At 30.4% G+C, this 20,787-nt stretch overlaps 2 protein-coding genes across 3 annotated transcripts in view; one reads left to right on the forward strand and one right to left on the reverse strand.

Moving 5' to 3' along the window:
* Window positions 1-20,787, reverse strand: part of LOC113387954 (transient receptor potential cation channel subfamily A member 1-like) — a 136,372-nt gene that overhangs the window by 46,608 nt on the left and 68,977 nt on the right. Inside the window, exon 5 of the mRNA XM_026625340.1 lies at window positions 1,086-1,281. Within this exon, the coding sequence (XP_026481125.1) occupies window positions 1,086-1,281 (196 nt within the window). The remainder of the gene's footprint in view (window positions 1-1,085; window positions 1,282-20,787) is intronic.
* Window positions 9,035-15,418, forward strand: LOC113364093 (protein lethal(2)essential for life-like). 2 transcript variants are annotated; one of them, XM_026606557.1, is made up of 5 exons: window positions 9,035-9,098; window positions 12,430-12,675; window positions 12,945-12,971; window positions 13,103-13,236; window positions 15,091-15,418. In XM_026606557.1, the coding sequence occupies exons 2-5, from the start codon at window positions 12,442-12,444 to the stop codon at window positions 15,272-15,274; spliced, it is 579 nt and encodes a 192-aa protein (XP_026462342.1). In that variant the 5' UTR covers window positions 9,035-9,098; window positions 12,430-12,441; the 3' UTR covers window positions 15,275-15,418. The 2 variants fall into 2 exon arrangements, with proteins under 2 accessions (XP_026462342.1, XP_026462343.1); XM_026606558.1 differs by lacking the exon at window positions 12,945-12,971 and having other exon boundaries at window positions 15,091-15,385.

Genomic DNA, 20,787 nt, shown 5'->3' on the forward strand with positions numbered 1-20,787 from the left:
GAAATTCAGTGCGTGTACATCATTATTCTTTGCGGCAAGAATTGCTCGTTGACTTAACCAAGCATAATTCTGATAATTCTCACTAATGTCATTACTCGACTTTTTAATTACGGTGCGTAAAGTTCCAGCAGCTTGCATAGCAATTTCTCAGCTATAAACCTTACGGAGCCCGAGACCTTTCCAACAAATGCAAAATTGTCGAAATCGGTTCGTACATTCTGGAGTTATTTCGTCAGGCAGGAAAACCCGACTTATTTATATATATATATATATATATATATATATATATATAGAAAATAATCTATTTGAAATTATTTAAAACAATTATTGATTATTTTTATCACTCGAATTTTGAATTACGGTGCGTGAAGTTCCAGCAATTTGCATTAGGGCACGATGCCATGCACATCTAATTTTCTTAGCTATGAACCTTGCGGAGCCCGAGACCTTTCCAACGAATGCAAAATTGTCAAAATCGATTCATGCGTTCTGGAGTTATTTCGTCAGGAAGGAAAACCCGACTTATTTTTATATATATAGAAGATATCAGTGTTTTTGCTAGAACTTAATATTTGTATATTTAATAGAAATGTAATATTAACTACAGAAATTAGAACAATTCGTATTCCGCCCGAAGCTGCTGAGGGGTTTCCATCACTTAGTATAAAAATGTACATTAAATTTTTTGGGTGCAGCAATTATAAACGCAAAAATTAATCTCATATGAACCCTTAACGAACGAATACCGCCATACTCACGATATTGTAAATATTCTAAAATAATCTAATGCCATAATACAGAAAGCATGACGTAACAGGAGAGTTTTGGGCTTTTCTTCCTATAATTTTCAATATGAGTACAATGCAGTTAGAAAATAAATTTGAATGTTGGTCAACAAGCAATATAACACAAATTCTATTCTATTCAAATCCGATAATAAAAAGATGTTAATTATGCAACTTGTCTCGCTTTGTAAATGAAACACCTAATTTCTTAAAAATCCATCGACCTACTGGGGATAGTTTTAGGTATTTCACTATTTCGTTAAGGGTTAATAGAAATAAATAGCAGAAAAAATACTTTACCAAAATTCTAGCGCACTCTTCATGATCATAAATAGCTGCCAAGTGCAATGCGGTTCGCCCGTGTTCTCCACCTTTCTGAATGTCGATTTTAGTCTTGTGTTTAGCCATGACTCGGAGGGCTTCTACTTTATTCAACTCGGTCACCATATGTACGGGAGCCTGGTTCTTGTCGTTGAGGATTCCTGTATCGACTCCTCTGAAATTCAAGTTTAAATTATATACAGAATTATTTTTTAAGTTAAAAAAAGAACTAAATGTATAAAAAATGGCAGTTTTTAAGTGAACTAAGCATCCGATTTGATTGATGCAAAAAACTTTTTGCTTGTGTTGACAAAACAATTGCTTTTAGAAAAAAAAATAAATTTTTTTTTCTTAAAAAGTTTTGAAGTAAAACTTTTTTAAGCGCGACTAGGGTGTAAATCCGTATAAATGCAACGGAAGTGCGTTACGGTATAGTCGAGCGCCAGTATGTGAATAGAAATATGTCGTTGTATGACATATCGGTATCAACAAGAAAATCGGTATAGATAAAAAAACATTTTAAAGTTATATCTTAGTACAAATCCTGATTTAATGAAAAATGCCTGAATCAGAAGAATATTTTACCTTATTCCTTGAAAATATTAAAACAAATTTTAATTTATTATGAACAAAATTTATTGATTAGAAATTATTTCTATATTATTCGTAGTTTCTATAAATATTTGAAGTTATTAAAATAAAAAATTAAAATAGATATTACAGCTGTTCAAAGAATAAGATTATATCGCCAGCGTAAAAGTGAAAAAAAATACAAGCAATCAATGAATGTATGCTAATTTTAATTACATGAAGTTCTTCAAACACAACTATCTGATGAGTGAAGTTAAGGAAACAAAATTTGTTTAGGCGTTGTTTAACATAATCCACTGTGTGAACGAATATTTTAGAATTTATTAATCAGCAATTACTTCATTTCTCTAATAAAGGCTCATTTCTAAATGCTAATTACAATGACAAACCGAGCATGTCATATTTGAAGTATGATTTTAATTACTCTAATTACTAAATATTGTTTTTGAATATTATACATATTTTTAATGCTATTATAAATATACTAGCAAACCCGACGAACTCCGTTTCGCCACCAGATGGTTTCGTGAGAAAGATGAAGAAATTTTTTGTTTGTTTTATATTTTAAAAGGAAAAATTTGATTTTATCATACAATAGTAACGAATTTATTTTGATTACAAAAATGAAGTGTTTTTTAGTTGAACTTCTCTAAGTAAATGAAAGTGAATCCGTTTAGGCAAATTATCCGTTTCATGGAAGTGATCTTTGGTAAACCACATTTTTTGTTTTTGGTCTGACGTTAATACAAACAAAGCGGATGGTTTTCCAACTCGTGAACAGGCAACGTATAACTGCCCATGTGAAAAACAATGATTTTCTAAATCATCTATTTGAAATTTATCCCGCAAACACTAAGCGATTGGTCTTGCGACATGTTATTGCGAACGCAAGGCGAACTGGATATTGCAATCGTTTGAAGTCAAACGGAAGACCAGTCAGAATCATTGGTATGTCACCAAATCGTCAGCAATTTTTTATTGAATGGTGAAATTCAGGGCGTGTACATCATTATTCTTTGCGGCAAGAATTGCTCGTTGACTTAACCAAGCATAATTCTGATAATTCTCAATAATGTCATTACTCGAATTTTTAATTACGGTGCGTAAAGTTCCAGCAGCTTGCATTAAGGCACGATGCCATGCACAACCAATTTCCTTAGCTATAAACCTTGCGGAGCCCGAGACCTTTCCAACTAATGCAAAATTGTCGAAATCGGTTCGTGCGTTCTGGAGTTATTTCGTCAGGAAGGAAAATTCGACTTATTTTTATATATATAGAAGATAATCTATTTGAAATGATTTAAAACAGTTATTGATTATTTTTATTGCTCGAATTTTTAATTACGGTGCGTGAAGTTCCAGCAGCTTGCATTAAGGCACGATGCCATGCACAACTAATTTTCTTAGCTATAAACCTTGCGGAGCCCGAGACCTTTCCAGCGAATGCAAAATTGTCGAAATCGGTTCATGCGTTCTGGAGTTATTTCGTCAGGAAGGAAAACCCGACTTATTTTTATATATATAGAAGATAATTTATAATTTATCATTATATGAATGTGTATAATGTTTGACACTAATAAATGTGTGCATCACAAGTGTTACCATATAACTAATAAACATTATTCAAAATTGTTTAATGATTTATTATTTAGTTATTATTGTTACTTAACTTAAATTTGCTACTTTGTACAGTGACAAATAAGTTTTACTGTAATCGCGTGTTATTCTTACGCGCACTCTTTCTTGCATATTGAAAATAATTCAGATCTTAATTTTAATTCTGACTAAAGTTCTAAAGCTCTCTTTAAAGCTCACTATATATACTTTATATAAATAATTTTAACTTTCAGTTACAGTTTATATAATGTCTATAAATATTAGACAATTTTACAGTATTTATAATAATCTATTTGAAAACATTTAATATTCCTCAAGATTTCGTTACGGTACGGAAAGTTCCAGTAATTTGCCTTAAGGCACGATGCCGTATATCACTAGTTTGATTTGTGATTTCAATAATCATTTGAATTTTAGCGGACAGATTATGCTCCCGCGGATCATTTTAAATCCTCTTTGTATGAATAAATATAATTCCGGCTCTTTTTTTAATACATAATAATTATCTTTTATTCTGAAGTAATATCGAATACGTCAAGTATCAAAAATCAGAATACGTCAAGTTAGCCGACTGAAATAACAAAAACCATTAAATCAAGGACCTGAAAAAAGAAATTAAGAATACCATATCTTGGACAGTAATAAAAATAATAAAACAGAAGAAAGAGAAATGCAATTAAAACACGTTACATTACTGGCTGAAAATGAAAAGAAACAATACAATATGAGACAAAAAAAAATGCGGGGACATAGAGTGAATCATCTATAGTTTAAAATGCAATTTACAGACCATTTGTAATTATTTAAACCGGAATAACAAATCAGGTACTGGTAATAATAATAAAATAGAAGCAGTAAAGCGAATGACTATAATTTAGGCAAAAATCGTAAAATATCGACGGTTTCTTTCTCGTCATAGATTTAACTTTCTTTTCGAGATCTTTTTTTGATAGGTTTTATTGGATTGTACATGCAGAAAATGGTGGTTCTGACCATTTGCCATTTGCCAATTTTACTAAATATGCAACTCAATTTTATTACGAAAATGGAGTGAGTTTCTGCCATGTTTTAGAGCAGAGGTGGGGAACCTTTTTGTCATTAGAGGCCGCACTTGAATTGGGCAGCAATGAAAGAGGCCGCATAAGCTGATTGATCTAAAAAAGTGACTTTCGTGAAATTAATAACTATTATTTTACGTGTATGTGTGTGTGTGAGTGTGAACAGATTTTTTGCCGTTAATCGACGTTTTCTCCAAAACGGATGGACCGATTTCAAAAATCGGTCAAAGCCATTCGATGTATCTCGAGGCGGACTAGCGTTTCTGAGTTTCGTGCGACGACCGGCTGGGCCGTTTCTTTCTAAATTGCAGAAAAGTGAAAAATTTTTCGTCCACGTTTTAGCCCGCAATTCTGAATCGATTTTGAAAATTCAAAAACCGTTCGATAGATATTGGTTGGGAATCGTGCTGATTAGTTTTTGGTAAAGATCGGCCGGGCCGTTTTCTTGTAATAAAGTTTAAAAAAAAAAATCGACGATTTTTATTATTATTTTTTTGACGATAGATACCATAGTCTTCTAGATCATACTAAAATATTACGGCCCCACGACAACTCGTTTTGCTTTAAAAATTCGTCAAAGTTTGCAAAAATTAGTATGGTCTTTTTGGCATTTGTCTAAATTAGAACTTCCATCGAGGTTTGCTCAAAAACGCCTAAACCGATTTCAGAAATTTAAAAACCATTTGATGTATCTCGATGAGGATTATCGTTTCTCAGTTTTGTGTGACGATCGGCCGAGCCCATTTTTGTAATTTGTGCTTATACTACCGAATCGATTTCAAAAAATCAATAACTGTTCGAAAGATATTAGTTGGGAATGATACTGATTAGTTTAAGGTGAAAATCTACCGAGCCGTTTTCTTGTAATTAACAGTTGAAAAAAAAAATTAAGCCGATTTTTACGGAACTTTTTTGGCATTATATATCATGGTCTTATTGAACTTACTGAAATATTAATGCCTTACGACAAGTAGATTAGTTTTAAAAACTTAGCAAAGTTTGAAAAAATGAGTAGTTTTTTTGACATTTGTTAAAATTAAAATGAGACGATTTACTTGGTATAACGATAGAGTACTTGGTCTTAATGAGCATGATAAACAATTAAAGTCCTACAAAAACCTGGCTCAATTATAAAAATTATTGATTTTTGAAAATTTGCTTTTAAAAAACACTCCGACCGGATTGACGTGTTCGATTTTCAATAATGTGTAATAAATCCACTACTCATAAAATAATTTATCTATCATGGATTAAATCGATTATTTACACAAATCGGGAAGTTCATGTAACTTGCCTCAAGGCAAAATACCAATACCAACTAGTTTAGCTTTGTTTTTTGCTTGGCAACTGAGCAATTAATGACAAAATGACCAATAAATGTCGTGATGTAAAATTTCTGGGTGTCGAAGGAAATCGAACTGAATTTCAATCATTTTTCTTGAAGATTGGAAAAAAAAGTTGGTATGTTTCGAACGTATGTAATGAGATAAAATTGACTTCGTTTCGATAAAATCGAATTTTAGTTCGTTTTAATTTCATTTAAACATTCATTATTTATATAAAAATGATATTAAAGTCTTTTGATTTGAATTTGATATTCATATTCATATTGTTACATAATTATTTGAAATAAAACATTATATATTTTTCTTATATCATTGAATTCACTGATGAATTTTTATTTTGCAAACTAAGGTGTTAAAGGTTAATTTAGAGAATTTCGGCTCTGGAAAAACCAGATTAAATTCATTTGTGAACTTTCGGTATGACTATATCCTGCTTGTTGTCATTCATGACAATAGTTATTATAATAAAAAAAGGATCAATGCATTAAACGCAACGTTAAATCTTTCCAATATATGTAGATAAAATCTGGTTGCTCCGATCTCCGCCAAAGCTGCGGATTTGCTTTTGTTTGCGAGAAGAATAAATTTTTATCATTTTACTACGGATACGCATAAAAATCTTCAACCCGGGTGCTAACGATTTTTTTGCACTATTAATTTTTTTATAATACTTCTTGAATCATATAATAGGCGATGTCTTGCAAAATCGAAAATATTGCTTATATTAAATAATATTAATATAATATATTACATCTCTATTTTGTATCTGCCTAAGAGTCTGTGTTTCAGGCTAGTAATCTGATGTCATGTTACAATATGACTGTTTTTGATAGAATTTTTGTACAATAGTTGTTTGAAAGTAACTCTACTATTTTGTACTAGACGGCAAGGGGCCGCATAAGAACCTCCCGGAGGCCGCATGCGGCCTCGAGGCCGCAGGTTCCCCACCTATGTTTTAGAGTTTCTGCTCTAAACACACAAATTAAATGAAAGAACAATGGAGAACTAGCATATTTGGACACTTCAACTATTCTTACTTTTAAAGTTAAATATAATTTCATACAATATGAAATCAATAATGCGGCCAAAGCACATTCACCAATATAAAATATTAAAATCGGATCCTTCTGTGATGTTAAAAGATATATATTTTATCAATGAGCACGTACTCATACCATGGATTAACTAGTGGGGCGCATGGCATCGTGTCTTAAGGCAAATTGCTGGAACTTCCCGTATCAAAAATTATTTTTTTTTTGACATATTTTGGAAATTCGGAACTTTTTTTCAAAGCAATCGTACTGCTTTAGCTGCATAGAGACGCAATATCGAAGCGCGTAAGCGCCGCGTCACCGTCTAACGGACAAACGTTGTTACGAAATCCATAAAAATGTAAACTAAATTGATACAAAATATCTGATAATTTGATGTGCATATGTCTAATGATCATTTTTGACCTCAAAATGGCACTTTTTTTTACTTTTTTTACTAGATCTCCGAAATTGCTAGACCTACCTACCCAAAAATTTAATCAGTTTTTTAACTTGTGAATACAAGTAAAAAGTGAATTATTAAAATCGGACACTCCGTTCTCTTAAAAACTGAGTTACCGCTTCTGGCACTTTTTGCCCCGTATCTTTGAAACGGCTAGATCTGCCTATTCCAAAAACTAATCAGCACATCTTCTTATTGACAGGAATCGAATTTTTTTGGAATAATTGAAATCGGTTGAACCGTGTTCCCAAAATCGTCGACGAAAATTTGTATCCGCACACGCCACACACACACACACATACACACATACATCCATTTTTTCTAAGGTATGCCAAAATGTTTTTTAAATTTTTTTGCGATTACTATAACTTGCCGTACGGAAAGTTAAAAATAAATTGGCAATAAATTGCTATGAATTAACTATTATCTAAAGTATATCTATATCTATCTTTAGTAAAGTTGAGAATTTTTTAACAACAATATTTGAGAGTTGAGGGTAAAAATGTAAATCAGCCGTCACCTTGATCCTTACGACTTTGGTATCGGGAGATAACGGATGAAAATCCATAACAAAAGTATTTTCTTTCGTTGTTAGTTATGTGGTTTAGTTTACGAGACCTCAATATAATTTTTAACTACACGTTATTTGATTGTTTTATAATAAATAATGTTTATTTTAAGTGAGATTCAACAGTTTTTTGTTATATAACCTCTTTGAAAGTTTACATCTGGGTAAGATAAAAACGATCGACTGAACATTAACCTTGGCAAAGGTGTAAAAAATATAAAATAGCACATGAAAAGTGAACTAAGTTGAATAAACTAAGTTAAAATTTTACAAAATATGAAATTTATAAACAGTTATTCCTCTGCTGATAAATATTTCTGACCAAATTCCAGATCAAGGATATCTGTGTGCACCAATGGAACTTATATTTTGCATTAATTGAATAATAAAGTTATTATTTTGTAAAATTCCTTCAATAATAAAATAATATATTAAACCTGTTTGCCGTCCCAAGTTACCCCGCCTATGGGATAAAAAGGACCAGATAGCAAATATTTGAAAAATAATAAAAAAAACTTTCCTGCAATGTTGAAGGAGCTGGCAATTTTACTGAACATAGTCAGATCGTTTGATATGTGTTATTAGTTGCGATATAATTGGTTTGGTTCTCACAATATAATTTATATTAGCTCAAAGTCAAATTGGACCTTTGTGCCACCCCTACCCTACTAAAAATAATAATTATAATTTTTATAAAATTACTTTAATTGATAGAATTTTAGTTAAAACTTCTCAAAAAGCTCACCAAATCCAGGATTCAAAAAAATGTGAAAAACTGAAGAAGTAATCAGTATTAGAATAGGTGGAGTTTGTAATGACTCTATAAGTTAAAAGAACAAAAAAGACTAGGATTGTATTATAACATGTTTTCCATAGAAAGTGTATAGAGCTTCCTGAATTAACAAAATATGAACAAACAAATATTGTTAATATAAACTATATAATATTGGACAAGCAGCCCCGAAGATTATTGCTTTTATAATACCTCATTCTCTATGGCATTCATACAGCACATTCTTACATACTTAAAATAGAGTTTTAATTGTTTTGATTCTCTAGAAATTGTTCAGAAATACCTCACTTAGCAAAACAACGTTTGTCGGGTCAGCTAGTATATATATAAGTATATATTACGGAATATTTTATTTTTCCTCAAATATCGCAACGATGACTAAGTTTCGACGTCAAAACTTATATTAGGAACTGCACAAGAATATTCTAGATCGTTTATTTTTAATTCTCTATATAAATTTGGATCGGTGTTGATTTTCGGATTAGTCTCAGTCAGTACAGTGTTTTGAAAAGTTATAACGCAAAGGTGAGATATTTAGTATTAGTTAAAGTGAAATGTGAGAAATTAAAATTTATAATTGTTAGTGTTTATAATTAATTAAAATATTTTTTAATAATATAAAATTAAGAATTCACATAACATAGATATGGTGTGTCTTGCATAAGTAGTTGTGTACAAAGTGTATAATTTAGCACTAATAATTAGCTATTATCTCTAACTTCTCTTTAACTTTAATGAATTTTTATCTATTAACTTTATTATCATAATTCTGCTTCACTAAAATAATCTATTTAAAACATGAAACTTCGTTAAACACAAGTTAGTGCAAAAATGGAAATACTAAATTATATGATTTGTGCACATCTACTAATTTAGGACACCAAATATATGTAAATTCTCATTTTTATATTGTTATAATTATTTTTCTATCTATTATGTTTTTTAATGTATTGTGTACGTATATATACACACTTAAATAGTAAGTGTTTGTGAACATATATACTCTATAGTTATTAATACACAAACACAAAACAAAATCATGATCAATGAAAATATTCCTTCACAAAAATTTATTATTGTCGAAAATATTAGTAATATTTTCATTGATAATTTTGTTTTATATTTGTGTATTAATAACTTAATGTGGTAAGTTTCTATATTTCATTTCAATTCATTATTTTGCTAAATATTTTTTACTTATGTTACACATAAGTTACTTATGTGTACTTTTTTAACCCTTGCTTTTATTAACTTCCCGTAGGGCAAGTTATAGTAATCGCAAAAAAATCGAAAATGAAATTTTTTATAGATCTTCACGTTTCAAAACCTTCTGAACATTTTGGCAAACCATAGAAAAAATGAATGTATGTGTGTGTGTGTGTGCGTGTATGTATGTATGTTCGGATACAAATTTTTGTCGACGATTTTGGGAACACGGATCAACTGATTTGAATAATTCAATAAACATTCGATTCGTATTGATAAGGAGACGTGCTGATTAGTTTTTGGCAAAGGCAGGTCTAGCCGTTCCGAAGATACGGGGCAAAATGTTCTGAAAACTATAACTCAGTTTTTAAGAGAACGGAGCATCCGATTTGAATAATTCAAAAAACATTTTATTTGTATTGACTAAATGAAAAACTAATCAAATTTTTGGAAAAGCAGGTCCAACGACTTTGGAGATATGGAGGAAAAAGTAAAAAAATGAGCCATTTGGCGGTCAAAAATAAACATTAGACATATGCACATCAAATTATCAGATATTTTATAGAGATTTTAACAATACGTATAAATTTTGTTTAATTTCCTATGGGTTCCGTACCAATGTTTACGCGTTAGACGGCGACGCGGCGCTTACGCGTTTTGATATTTCGTCTTTATGCAGTTATAGCAGTACTTTGAAATTGCTTTGAAAAAAAGTTCAGAATTTCCAAAATATTCCAGAATAAATGATTTAAGATAGAATGATTTAATATGGTTCGAAATTCTATTAAAAGTTTCAAATCATTGATCAACTTTTATTGATTGTTATTATTGATTATTTTTAATTACTCGAATTTTGAATTGCGGTACGGGAAGTTCCAGCAATTTGCCTTAAGGCACGATGCCCTAATTGACAGAAATCGACTTACAGCTGAAGGTTGTTCAGAAGGTTTTGAAACGTAAAGATCTATAAAAATTTTCATTTTCGATTTTTTTGCGATTACTATAACTTGCCCCACGGGAAGTTAATTAACTTGTAATGGCAAGATGAAGAACTGGTAGAATTTTTGATAAGGCAGGTTTAGCGGTTTTGAAGATACAGATGAAAAAGTAAAAAACTAGTAGTGCATGGCATCGTGTCTTAAGACCAACTGCTGGAACTTTCCTTACCAGAGTTAAATATTTGAGAAAAAAAACATTAATCAATAGATATTGATCAATGATTAAAAACAATTGTTTTAAACATTTTCAAATAGATAATTATAATCACTATAAATTTTATCATTCATAAAATATACAGGGACGATCTTATCGCTTAAAGCATTTGGGAAAATTTATATTAGCAAGAGGTGGCGAATGAATCCACTTGAGGATATATTTCTTACGATTAGAATAACGCATTTTCTCCTATCATTCCCGTCACTTAGGTAAAATGGAAAAAAGGAAAAATCGAGAAATCGCATGTCAAAATTTTCGCTCCGCTCGTACACATGCTTGACGCTTGCTCACTATATCTTCTATAACTCCGAAAATAATTTGAATTTGTTTCTGAAATTTTAGGGATATATTATTGGCTAGTTTTGGAAGATATTTTTGCAAAAAAACAATTTTTAGCCTCTCAAAAAACAATTAAATATCGTATACTTAAAATTTATATTAGTCTCGCAAACTAAGCTATAGTGCTTACAGCCAAAATTAACGAAAAACTGAAGAAAGCAAAATCTTTTGTTATGTATTTTCAAATATTGCCAATAAAAAGTGATTGCTCGTTATACACCTTGTTTGTTTTACTTATAAATATTGTTGGTAAAAAATTCTTAACTTTTCCGGTTTTTGAGAAATCGGTGGTAGACCTTTTCACCCGCGGATCTTTACCACGCACTAAATTATATATATATATATATATATATATATATATATATTTGTAATGTTTTCGCAGCCCAATCGTCGAATTAAAAAAAGATTAAATAACAAAATTTTTTTTCCATTAAACGTTTCGACACTTGATGTGTGTCATCATTCAGTAATCTAAAAAACATATTACATAAATACAATGTTGATAATAAATATAAATATATAAAAAAGAGAAAATTATGCATACCAAACCAGGAAAAACAACAGAAAAAAATTAATTATGATGTAAAATTGATTGAAGACTAAATTTATGTAAAATAATAATATTCTATTATATTAACAAACAAGAAATTGAAGAAGCACATATTGCCCTCCTTTATATTATGTTATTAATAGCGGTGCATTATGGACACTGATCAAGGTTACAAAGCAAGTGTAGTGAAGGAGTGAGAGCGGGGTGTGAGAAACGAAAGGAAAAAGAGAAACAGAAAAGAAATGTAACGAACGAAAGATTTTAAAACTGTATAGTAACTGTCATGTAAGAGATGAAAGGAATTACGTTTGCTGACACAAGAAGTATTAAGGGATATAAGTAAAGACTCAACTATCTTTCTAAGGTCACCATTTTTTTCAATGTAAAGGATGGACGGATTTCATATGTTAAAAGTGTGGTCCAAGTTTATCATATGTTCTGAAAGCATCGTCATATATATATATATATATATATATATGTATATATATATAACTCAAAAAAGTTATAATCATCCCTATTAAACACAATATTTCTTTTTCATTTCAGCAATTTCCCAACATGTCACTCGTTCCTTTAATGTTCCGCGACTGGTGGGATGACTTTGGAATCGATCATCCTTCTTCAAGACTCTTTGACCAGCACTTTGGCATGGGTTTAAACAGAAACGATCTCTTATCCTCTTTTAGGAATAGTCCAACCTTACTGCGTGGAGGATATTTTAGACCCTGGAGAACAGAGTTGCTGAAACAAGATTCTGGATCTACTGTGACTGCTGATAAAGACAAATTTCAGGTACGGAGGACCTTTGATCAAAAGTGATATTTTGAGAAAGGTTAGCTAGATATTTTCAATAAGATGATGGTCTTGCAGAACATCTGGTAGCAACGTTACTAGTATATTAAATTTCACTTCTAATTACGATGGTTTATAATTATATTATATTATTATAAAATTGCGTCATTTACTAGAAAAGTTGTTGTTTTTGAACTAATCATCTTTTTTATGGTGTGATAATTGTTATTTCTACAAATTCACTAATACACGACTATTCAAAATTACAGAACACAATCACACCAGCCGTGTTTGAGGTAAATAGAATTTGTTTCGAATTTACTAAAAATATGAAATTATGATTCTATTCTTTACTTTTAATCTCAACAAAACAATTTACTAACCAAATTTTAGTAAACTGGGTTTAACTAACTAATCTTAATTTTAGGTTATACTGGACGTCCAGCAGTTTAGCCCAAAGGAAATAACAGTAAAAACTCAGGATAATTTTGTGATCGTTGAAGGAAAACATGAAGAGAAACAAGATGAGCACGGTTTTATTTCAAGGCACTTTGTTCGCAGGTAATTATTTTATATTTAGCTACATACAAAAAATAAATTAACACTACACTATACTAATTAAAAATTGAAAATTATATTAAGTCAAAAAAAGCAATTTTGCAAGAGATAGATTAAATAAATATTTATTCCAACGCCGATGATGAATATTTCTGACAAAATACTAGATCAAGGTTATTTTTAGTGTTACTGCGCCCATGTCACAAATTTTTGAAAAACTGCTAAAACCACGTTCTACAATGGGGAGAGTTGGGAGTTTTACTGAATATAGTTGTTAACGCCTAAAGTTCAACCCTATTCTAAATCATTCAAATATATTTTAATACCTTTCTAATAGGATAAGCATTCCTGTCATCCTGTCCCTTGCAGACCCTCAAATATTAATCCTTTTTTCCAAGAAATATTTTTCCTTGAACTCGATTCAATCAAATCGCTTTGATGTCGCTTAAATCCTCAAAACGAGCCAATCAGAAAAATAATATAAAATATATAATATAAATTATCAAATATTTGTAATCAGTAATATATCAATCTTCATCTAAGTAACAGACTAAAGTCAACATTCAAACAAATAATTCAACTGAATAATTTAATTTAACTCAACTTTAGATCTACGTATTATTAACTTCCTGAATGAGTTTATGTTTTCATAAAAAAATTCGATTCGCTAATTTTATGTTTTCTCGAGGTTTCAAGCAATTCTGAATCAAATAAGACCTGGAAAAAGGGTGTGTGTGTGTATGTGAACAGATTTTTTGCCATAAATCGACGTTTTCTCTAAAACGGCTAGACCGATTTCAAAAATTTTTCTAGTAATGAGATGTTAAGTTTTTTTTGTCGATTTTTATGATTTTTTTGGCGGTAGATGCCATAGTCTTATTGATCATACTAAAATATTACGGCCCTACGACAAGTCGTATAATTTTAAAAATTCTTCAAAGTTTGGAAAAATTAGTATCGTTTTTTTGGCATTTATCAAAATTAGAACTTTCATCGACGTTTGCTCAAAAACGCCTGCACCGATTTCAAAAATTTAAAAGCCATTTGATGTATCTCAATGACAACTATCGTTTGTCAGATTTGTTTTTGTAATTAACTGTTGAAAAAAAAAGTTAGGCCGATTTTCATAAAACTTTTTTTGGTCTTATAGAACTAACGACAAGTAGTTAATTTTAAAAATTCATCGAAGTTTGTAAACGTGATTAGTTTTTTTGACGTTTTAAAATTAAAATTAGACGATTCACTTGGTATAATTATAGAGTACTTGGTCTTAATAAACATACTAAACCATTAAAGCCATAAGGAAACTATGGTTCAATTATAAAAATTATTGATTTTTGAAAGTTTGCTTTTAGAAAATACTCCGAGTCAACGTGTTCGTTCGTTTTCAATTATGTGTAATAAATGCAGTCGGAATACTTTTAATCACTCATAAAATAAATAATTATTATGGATTTAGTCGATTATTTACACATGTCAGGAAGTTCATGTAACTTGGCTCAAGGCAAAATATCAATACTGACTTAAAAGACTTAAAAGTAGCTATCAGCTTTATTACCATCTACTTCATTTCTAATTTAATCGGTCTGATATAGCCAATAAGTATAACTGGTCATTCAGTGAACAATCGACAAAAAATGTATATTATTAATAGAGTTCAGCAGCATCTCGGTGAATCACGAATTTATTTGATCTTTTTAATCTATCTTGTGAACACAATATAGTCATATAGTTGTTTGCTTCAATTGTGATATAATTATAGTTGGTTTGATTTCACAATATGATTGTACTTTTCAAATTGGACTTTTGTGCCCCGCTTGATTCTATTTAAACTTGAAAACAAATTTTCTTTATCAGGTATATGCTGCCGGCCGAACACAATCCAAACGACGTCGTATCGAGTCTCTCATCTGATGGCGTTTTAACAATCACAGCTCCTAAAAAAGCCTTGCCGCCCCCCAGTACCGAACGTGTTGTCCCCATAACTCAAACAGGGCCGGCTAAGGAAACACAAGTGCCCGTGGAACAAAACAAAGAATAAATATTATAAAAAACACATATACATATATGATTGATAATCAGAAAATATTTATTTTAACATTTAATGGATAAGAAACCCCTGATGTGAAAGAGCATCCCTGAAATTAAGTTTAATGTATGAATATAATATTTATTAGTTATTTATTACTAGAAATTACAATTAATTATGAACTAAATTGTAACTATAATTAATTCTAAAGTTGTATAAGAATTTTTGTAAATTTATTTTTGTTTGATAAAAATGTTGAAGCTCATTTTTTATGTTCTGTATATACATAAGGGCGTAACTAGCGCCGTATCAGCCGTATCAAAAATATGGGGCCCCCCAACCAAGGGGCCCTCAACGAGCGCAAGGAAAAAGCAAAACTACAATTTTTCAAAAAATATAATAAATTTACCGTAGTTTGCATTTCCTTTTTTATCGAGAGATATCGAACTTCAACTTATAAGCTAACGCTTTAAGAGAATTTATTTCTGCTGCAATATTTCTGTAAGCTCTAGCAATCAACACAATTAGTAAAACTTTTCCACATTCGATAAGTTGACAAATCTATGAAACTAATTCAGATTATACATTTTTCATCGAAAATTGGAATTTGGAATTTTTATATTCATATTTATATCGTCTTTTGTTTGTTGTTTGGAGCGTGAGTTTAATAGTTAGATTTTGATAAATATGATCAACTAAATCATTTTCAGGTTTCTTTCATCACTGTTTAAAAATATAAGTTTCTGTTCTGAAACTTTACAACACGCTAGTAATGACTTACAAAAAATAGTATTTTATTAAGTAATCCTTTGAATAGATTGTGCGAATTAACATATGAAAATTTATTGAAATAGTTTGTTGAAGAAGTACAAATAATTTGCAAAAGAGATGGATTGCATTAACTTTTTTAAAGAACAAAATAAAAAACATAATGAAGCGTTATTATCAAAAGATGAGAGAATTTTAGACCTGAAATCTTATTTTAATGTATACTATTGCTGTTTGGATATATTAATTTCACAAACTAAACAAAGATTTCAAAACCTTTGCGACGTAAGTAGGAACATTTGTCGTTTTACTCTAAAGAAATAATAGTAAGCATTTTTTTTGGCTCCTAATTAGAATTTACAGTTAAAATCGCAACTGCTAAAAATTTTTTTTGGAATTAAAACTAATTAAAAATTACGTAAATACTTTAGGACATAAATGTCTACCAGACCTGTATGCTCCTAGAGACAGAAACTTTATAAAATTTAAAGATCATTAAATAAGTCAGTTTTTCAAAAAAAGGTAAGGAGAGTGAAAATATATCTGGAATCATTTGTGAAAAGTTCAGTAAATTAGAGGAAATTTAATAGATAAATAATTTGAAGGATAAATAAATATTCTTTTAATATTATGTATTTCTATATTTTGTGAAAAAAACTTCTTCTTGAGGGGGCCCCCAAACAAATTTTGATACGGGGCCCCGCCAAAGCATGCCCATGTATATGTACATATGTATTTTCTATATAGCCCAATGTGTCCTGCCAAATGTGAATTGGGATTTCAAACTGAAGGATAATGGTCAACACATTGATATTTTTTCGTAAAATTAATATAAATTGTGAGAAAGAAAGAAAAATAAAGAAGCATATTAATAGTTAATATTATATACATGCGGACATTAAACTTCTAATTGTCTCATATCGGACAAATAATTCGGAATTTTTAATGATAGCATTTATAATTAAAATAGCTAACTTAGCAAGAAGTTGAAAAAATTTCATCAGTGAGAAGTTTTCATTAAAAGTTTTTCTCTGAATTGGTATCTAGTTAAAATGTAATGAATTCGAGTTAAATTAATTTTTATTTTTGACATTTACTTATTCATATACTACATAATCAGGTTCATTTGATTGTGATAATTTTCTATTTTATCATCGTATTTCGCGCTCTTTTGTTATCAAGACATTTTTCGCCGGTTTTATGTTAAGATATTTATGAATACTTAACAAGGATGACTATTCACAAAAAATTGCGCAATTATTTTCGGACACCTGTACTTATACGACCGTAAATAACGACCCAACCGAACATATTAGCTGCGCCTGTATAAACTTGTAAACAAATTAGTTTACAAGTTTATACAGGTGCTGCTAATATACAAAATGTTACAAAAATACAGCTACAGCCCTTTAAAAATTTGTATATATATATATATATATATATATACATATTTAAAAACTTTATAAGAAATCTGATAATTTGATGTGCATATGTCAAATACCATTTTTAACTGCAAAATATCGTATTTTTTACTTTTTTCTCTGTATTTCTTAAACAGATAGACCTGCCTTACCAAAAATTTCATCTCTTCATTTTGTCAATAAAAGTAAAATGTTTTTTGAATCATTCAAATCAGGTACACCGATTAAACGTTCTCTCAAAAACTGAATTGGCGTTTTTGGCACTTATTGCCCCGTATCTACGAAACGAATATACCTGTTTTCTTTTAAAAACTAATCAGCACACTTTCTCATCAATAGGAATCGATTGTTTTTTGATTCATTTAAATCGGTTGATTCGTGCGCTCGAAATCGTAGACGAAAAATTGTATCCAAACATACACACGCATACATCAATTTTTTTAAGATATGCCAAAATGTTCAGAATCCTTTAAAATGTGAAGATATACCAACATTTTCATTTTCGATTTTTTTGCGATTACCATAACTTATCCTATGAGAAGTTAACAAATCTTTTATTTCTGTTATGTAGATAATATTATTACTAATATACCAGGAAAAGATATTAGCATCTTTACGGATCATTTTAACGACTTCAATAGAAAACTATAGATAATCGTGTAGTTTACAACAATGAATTTGATTAGCTTTCTAGACTGATACGTACAAATGACCATCACCATCTCGTACCAGAAACTAACTAGCTTCGGATAAATTACCTTTCATACCACCGTCCTAAAACAGAAATAGCCACAATAATAAACTTCAGTCTTTGTCTTCAATTTCCTTATAGTATTTTTCTATTTTTCTTTTCATCATTGGTCATCTTAACATTGTTTGGCAATTCGTTATATATTTTTCTAGCACTCCATATGACATTTTCTCTCAAACTCTTCTTTCTATTGTGTTCAATGTGAAAATTGTTGTGTTGTCTTGTCTAGTGTAGTGTTCATGTATATCTTGATTTATGTCTACTGTTGCACTTGTTTTAATTCGGTTAAATTTCATTTTGTGTATTAGTTTGCATTTTTCTATTTTAATTATGTTAAACTTAACAGGATACGCCATCCTACTATCTAATAAAAGAATCTGGGACACTAACATAGACCTGATTTGCAACATATTAAGAAATAACTTATATATATTATAAACTCAATTATAAATAATAGACACAAGCACCTTCTTGACAAACAAAATAACCCGACCAAACTTTATAACCATTCAGACTTGGAACCAAACACCGGTTTCATTTGTCTACCAATTATATCTTTTGTGGAGAAAATTATTTTAACATTGCGGTCTATTATGAGTATGTAATTGTGACAACCCTTATTTCCATTTTCGCTAAAGTCAAGTCAAAATTCAATTCAACAAAATGTATCAAACTGCACACTTGTCAACACAGGCGAAACAAGTCAGAATCTGAGCAAACATAAAAACAGAAAGATTTTTTATGTGCCATCGTGCATTCATCCCAAACGATCAATTGATATTGCTGCAAAACCTTAGCCATTGCAGAGTTCTTCGAAAAGTTGCAAGTTGGAGTTTCATTTTTTTGCATATTTAATGGCAATTTTAGTGCTGAATGGGCTGTTCGACCACCTTCTAGTAAAGTTGCTGCGATTCCCGAGGAAGCGAGATCAAGTGCAATTTTGTTTTTTGAGCGAATTGTTGCTAATATAAAAAAATAAAATCAAAAAAGTTTTTCATGTACCACCAAGCGCATCTAAGAAGTAAATTCCCCCAGTTTCATCATTTGTTACTTTCATAATAATATAAAATACATACCTCTGTTGTTCATTCAACAGTAAAAAATTTGTTTCGATTAATTCATTCAAATAGTTGAGATCAACAGTTTTTCTCGATGCAACTCTTGGTTAAAAGCATCATGCATTGAACGATTGCGCGGCCAGGCCAAAGTGAATTAATACTTTGTTTGACATCATCAAGCAAATGTCATCAATTGAAATCGATGCTTTGTTGAAATTTTCTTTACTGATTTGCATATTTGGATTTCCCATTAAATTCCGTATTTGACATAAAACATCATCACACATATAATGTTTGTACTTGATCCACAAATCAATTGGGTTGGGTGGAAAGCATGTGGATATGATTATTGAAAACAATGCTCGTATTTGATGAGCGTGTGAAGATATTACAGCATCACTGAGAGTTTGATCCCAATGAGCGTCATTTTCTAGCAATTGTAAACGTTGACGGGCTTCTCTGTAGGATCCACACAATTCACCATCAACAGTTCGTAAAAGTTGGAATAATGTTGGGACACGTACATTGACTAATAGCAGTCGTAAATAAAAGCATTCACCATGGCTTGGATGTACTGAATAAATTCGTAAATCGCATCGGTGGAATATACATCTGTGTATCCTGGTAATGGTTTCCCTTATTTCCGTCGCATAAATCTTCTTGATTCCAAGTATAATATTTTGGAATTCCAGAATATAGCAGTGTTTGTGCAAAATTATCGTTTTGACATGTCTCAAAAAATTTGTTAATGTAGTAAAAGGTGGCTGAGCAGCTCTTTGACCTGCGTTTACTGCTGTAAAGTACACCCTTTGACCATTTTCTAAATGCACAGTTAAGTCAATAACAGAAGGGTGTCTCTCATGAATTGGAAAAGAAAATATTCGCCAAATTGTTTCATTGCTACTAACACAGGGCCCATTTGATTTTGAGTAACTTCATCATTGGTCAGTAATTAGCTTGGCTTGTAGCATTTCGTGTTCTTCTACTTAAATTGCCTCGTCTTATATTAAAATATTGTGTCACATGCAATAACTTTTTATTCATAGGTAGATAACAAAACACTACAAACAAAACAAAAGCACACACTACCGGCAAGGGCGGCAAATGGGCATTGACATTGATTTTTTTTATCTTATATTATATGACTTGAAGTCAAATCCTTTAAAGCCATACCAATTTTGTCGCCTGCCGAAAGTAAAACAAATGAAATAATATCGAGAAGCCGACTACGATTATTCGTATTAGTTAGAAAAAGGCTGTTTTTAGGGGTTTCCCGACGATTATTCAATTATTTTTCGCTGTAAGAACCATTATTGGACATCAACAAACATTTTAAAAAAAGAATTGGCTAAATTGGTCCAGGCGTTGTTGAGTTATGCGCTTACCAACACATTTTGCGATCCATTTTTATATATAAGATCAAACAATGCTAAATGTTGATGCTAAATTTCTAATCAAGGTGTTTTATTCTTAGACACAACAGGTAAACTTATTTTTTACTTAAACGCATTTTTAATTCATTATCTT

Source organism: Ctenocephalides felis, unplaced genomic scaffold (genome assembly GCF_003426905.1).
Source record: "Ctenocephalides felis isolate EL2017-DRISC unplaced genomic scaffold, ASM342690v1 CF-g0.4_SCAFFOLD_00845, whole genome shotgun sequence".
NCBI classification, from domain to species: Eukaryota; Metazoa; Arthropoda; class Insecta; order Siphonaptera; family Pulicidae; genus Ctenocephalides; species Ctenocephalides felis.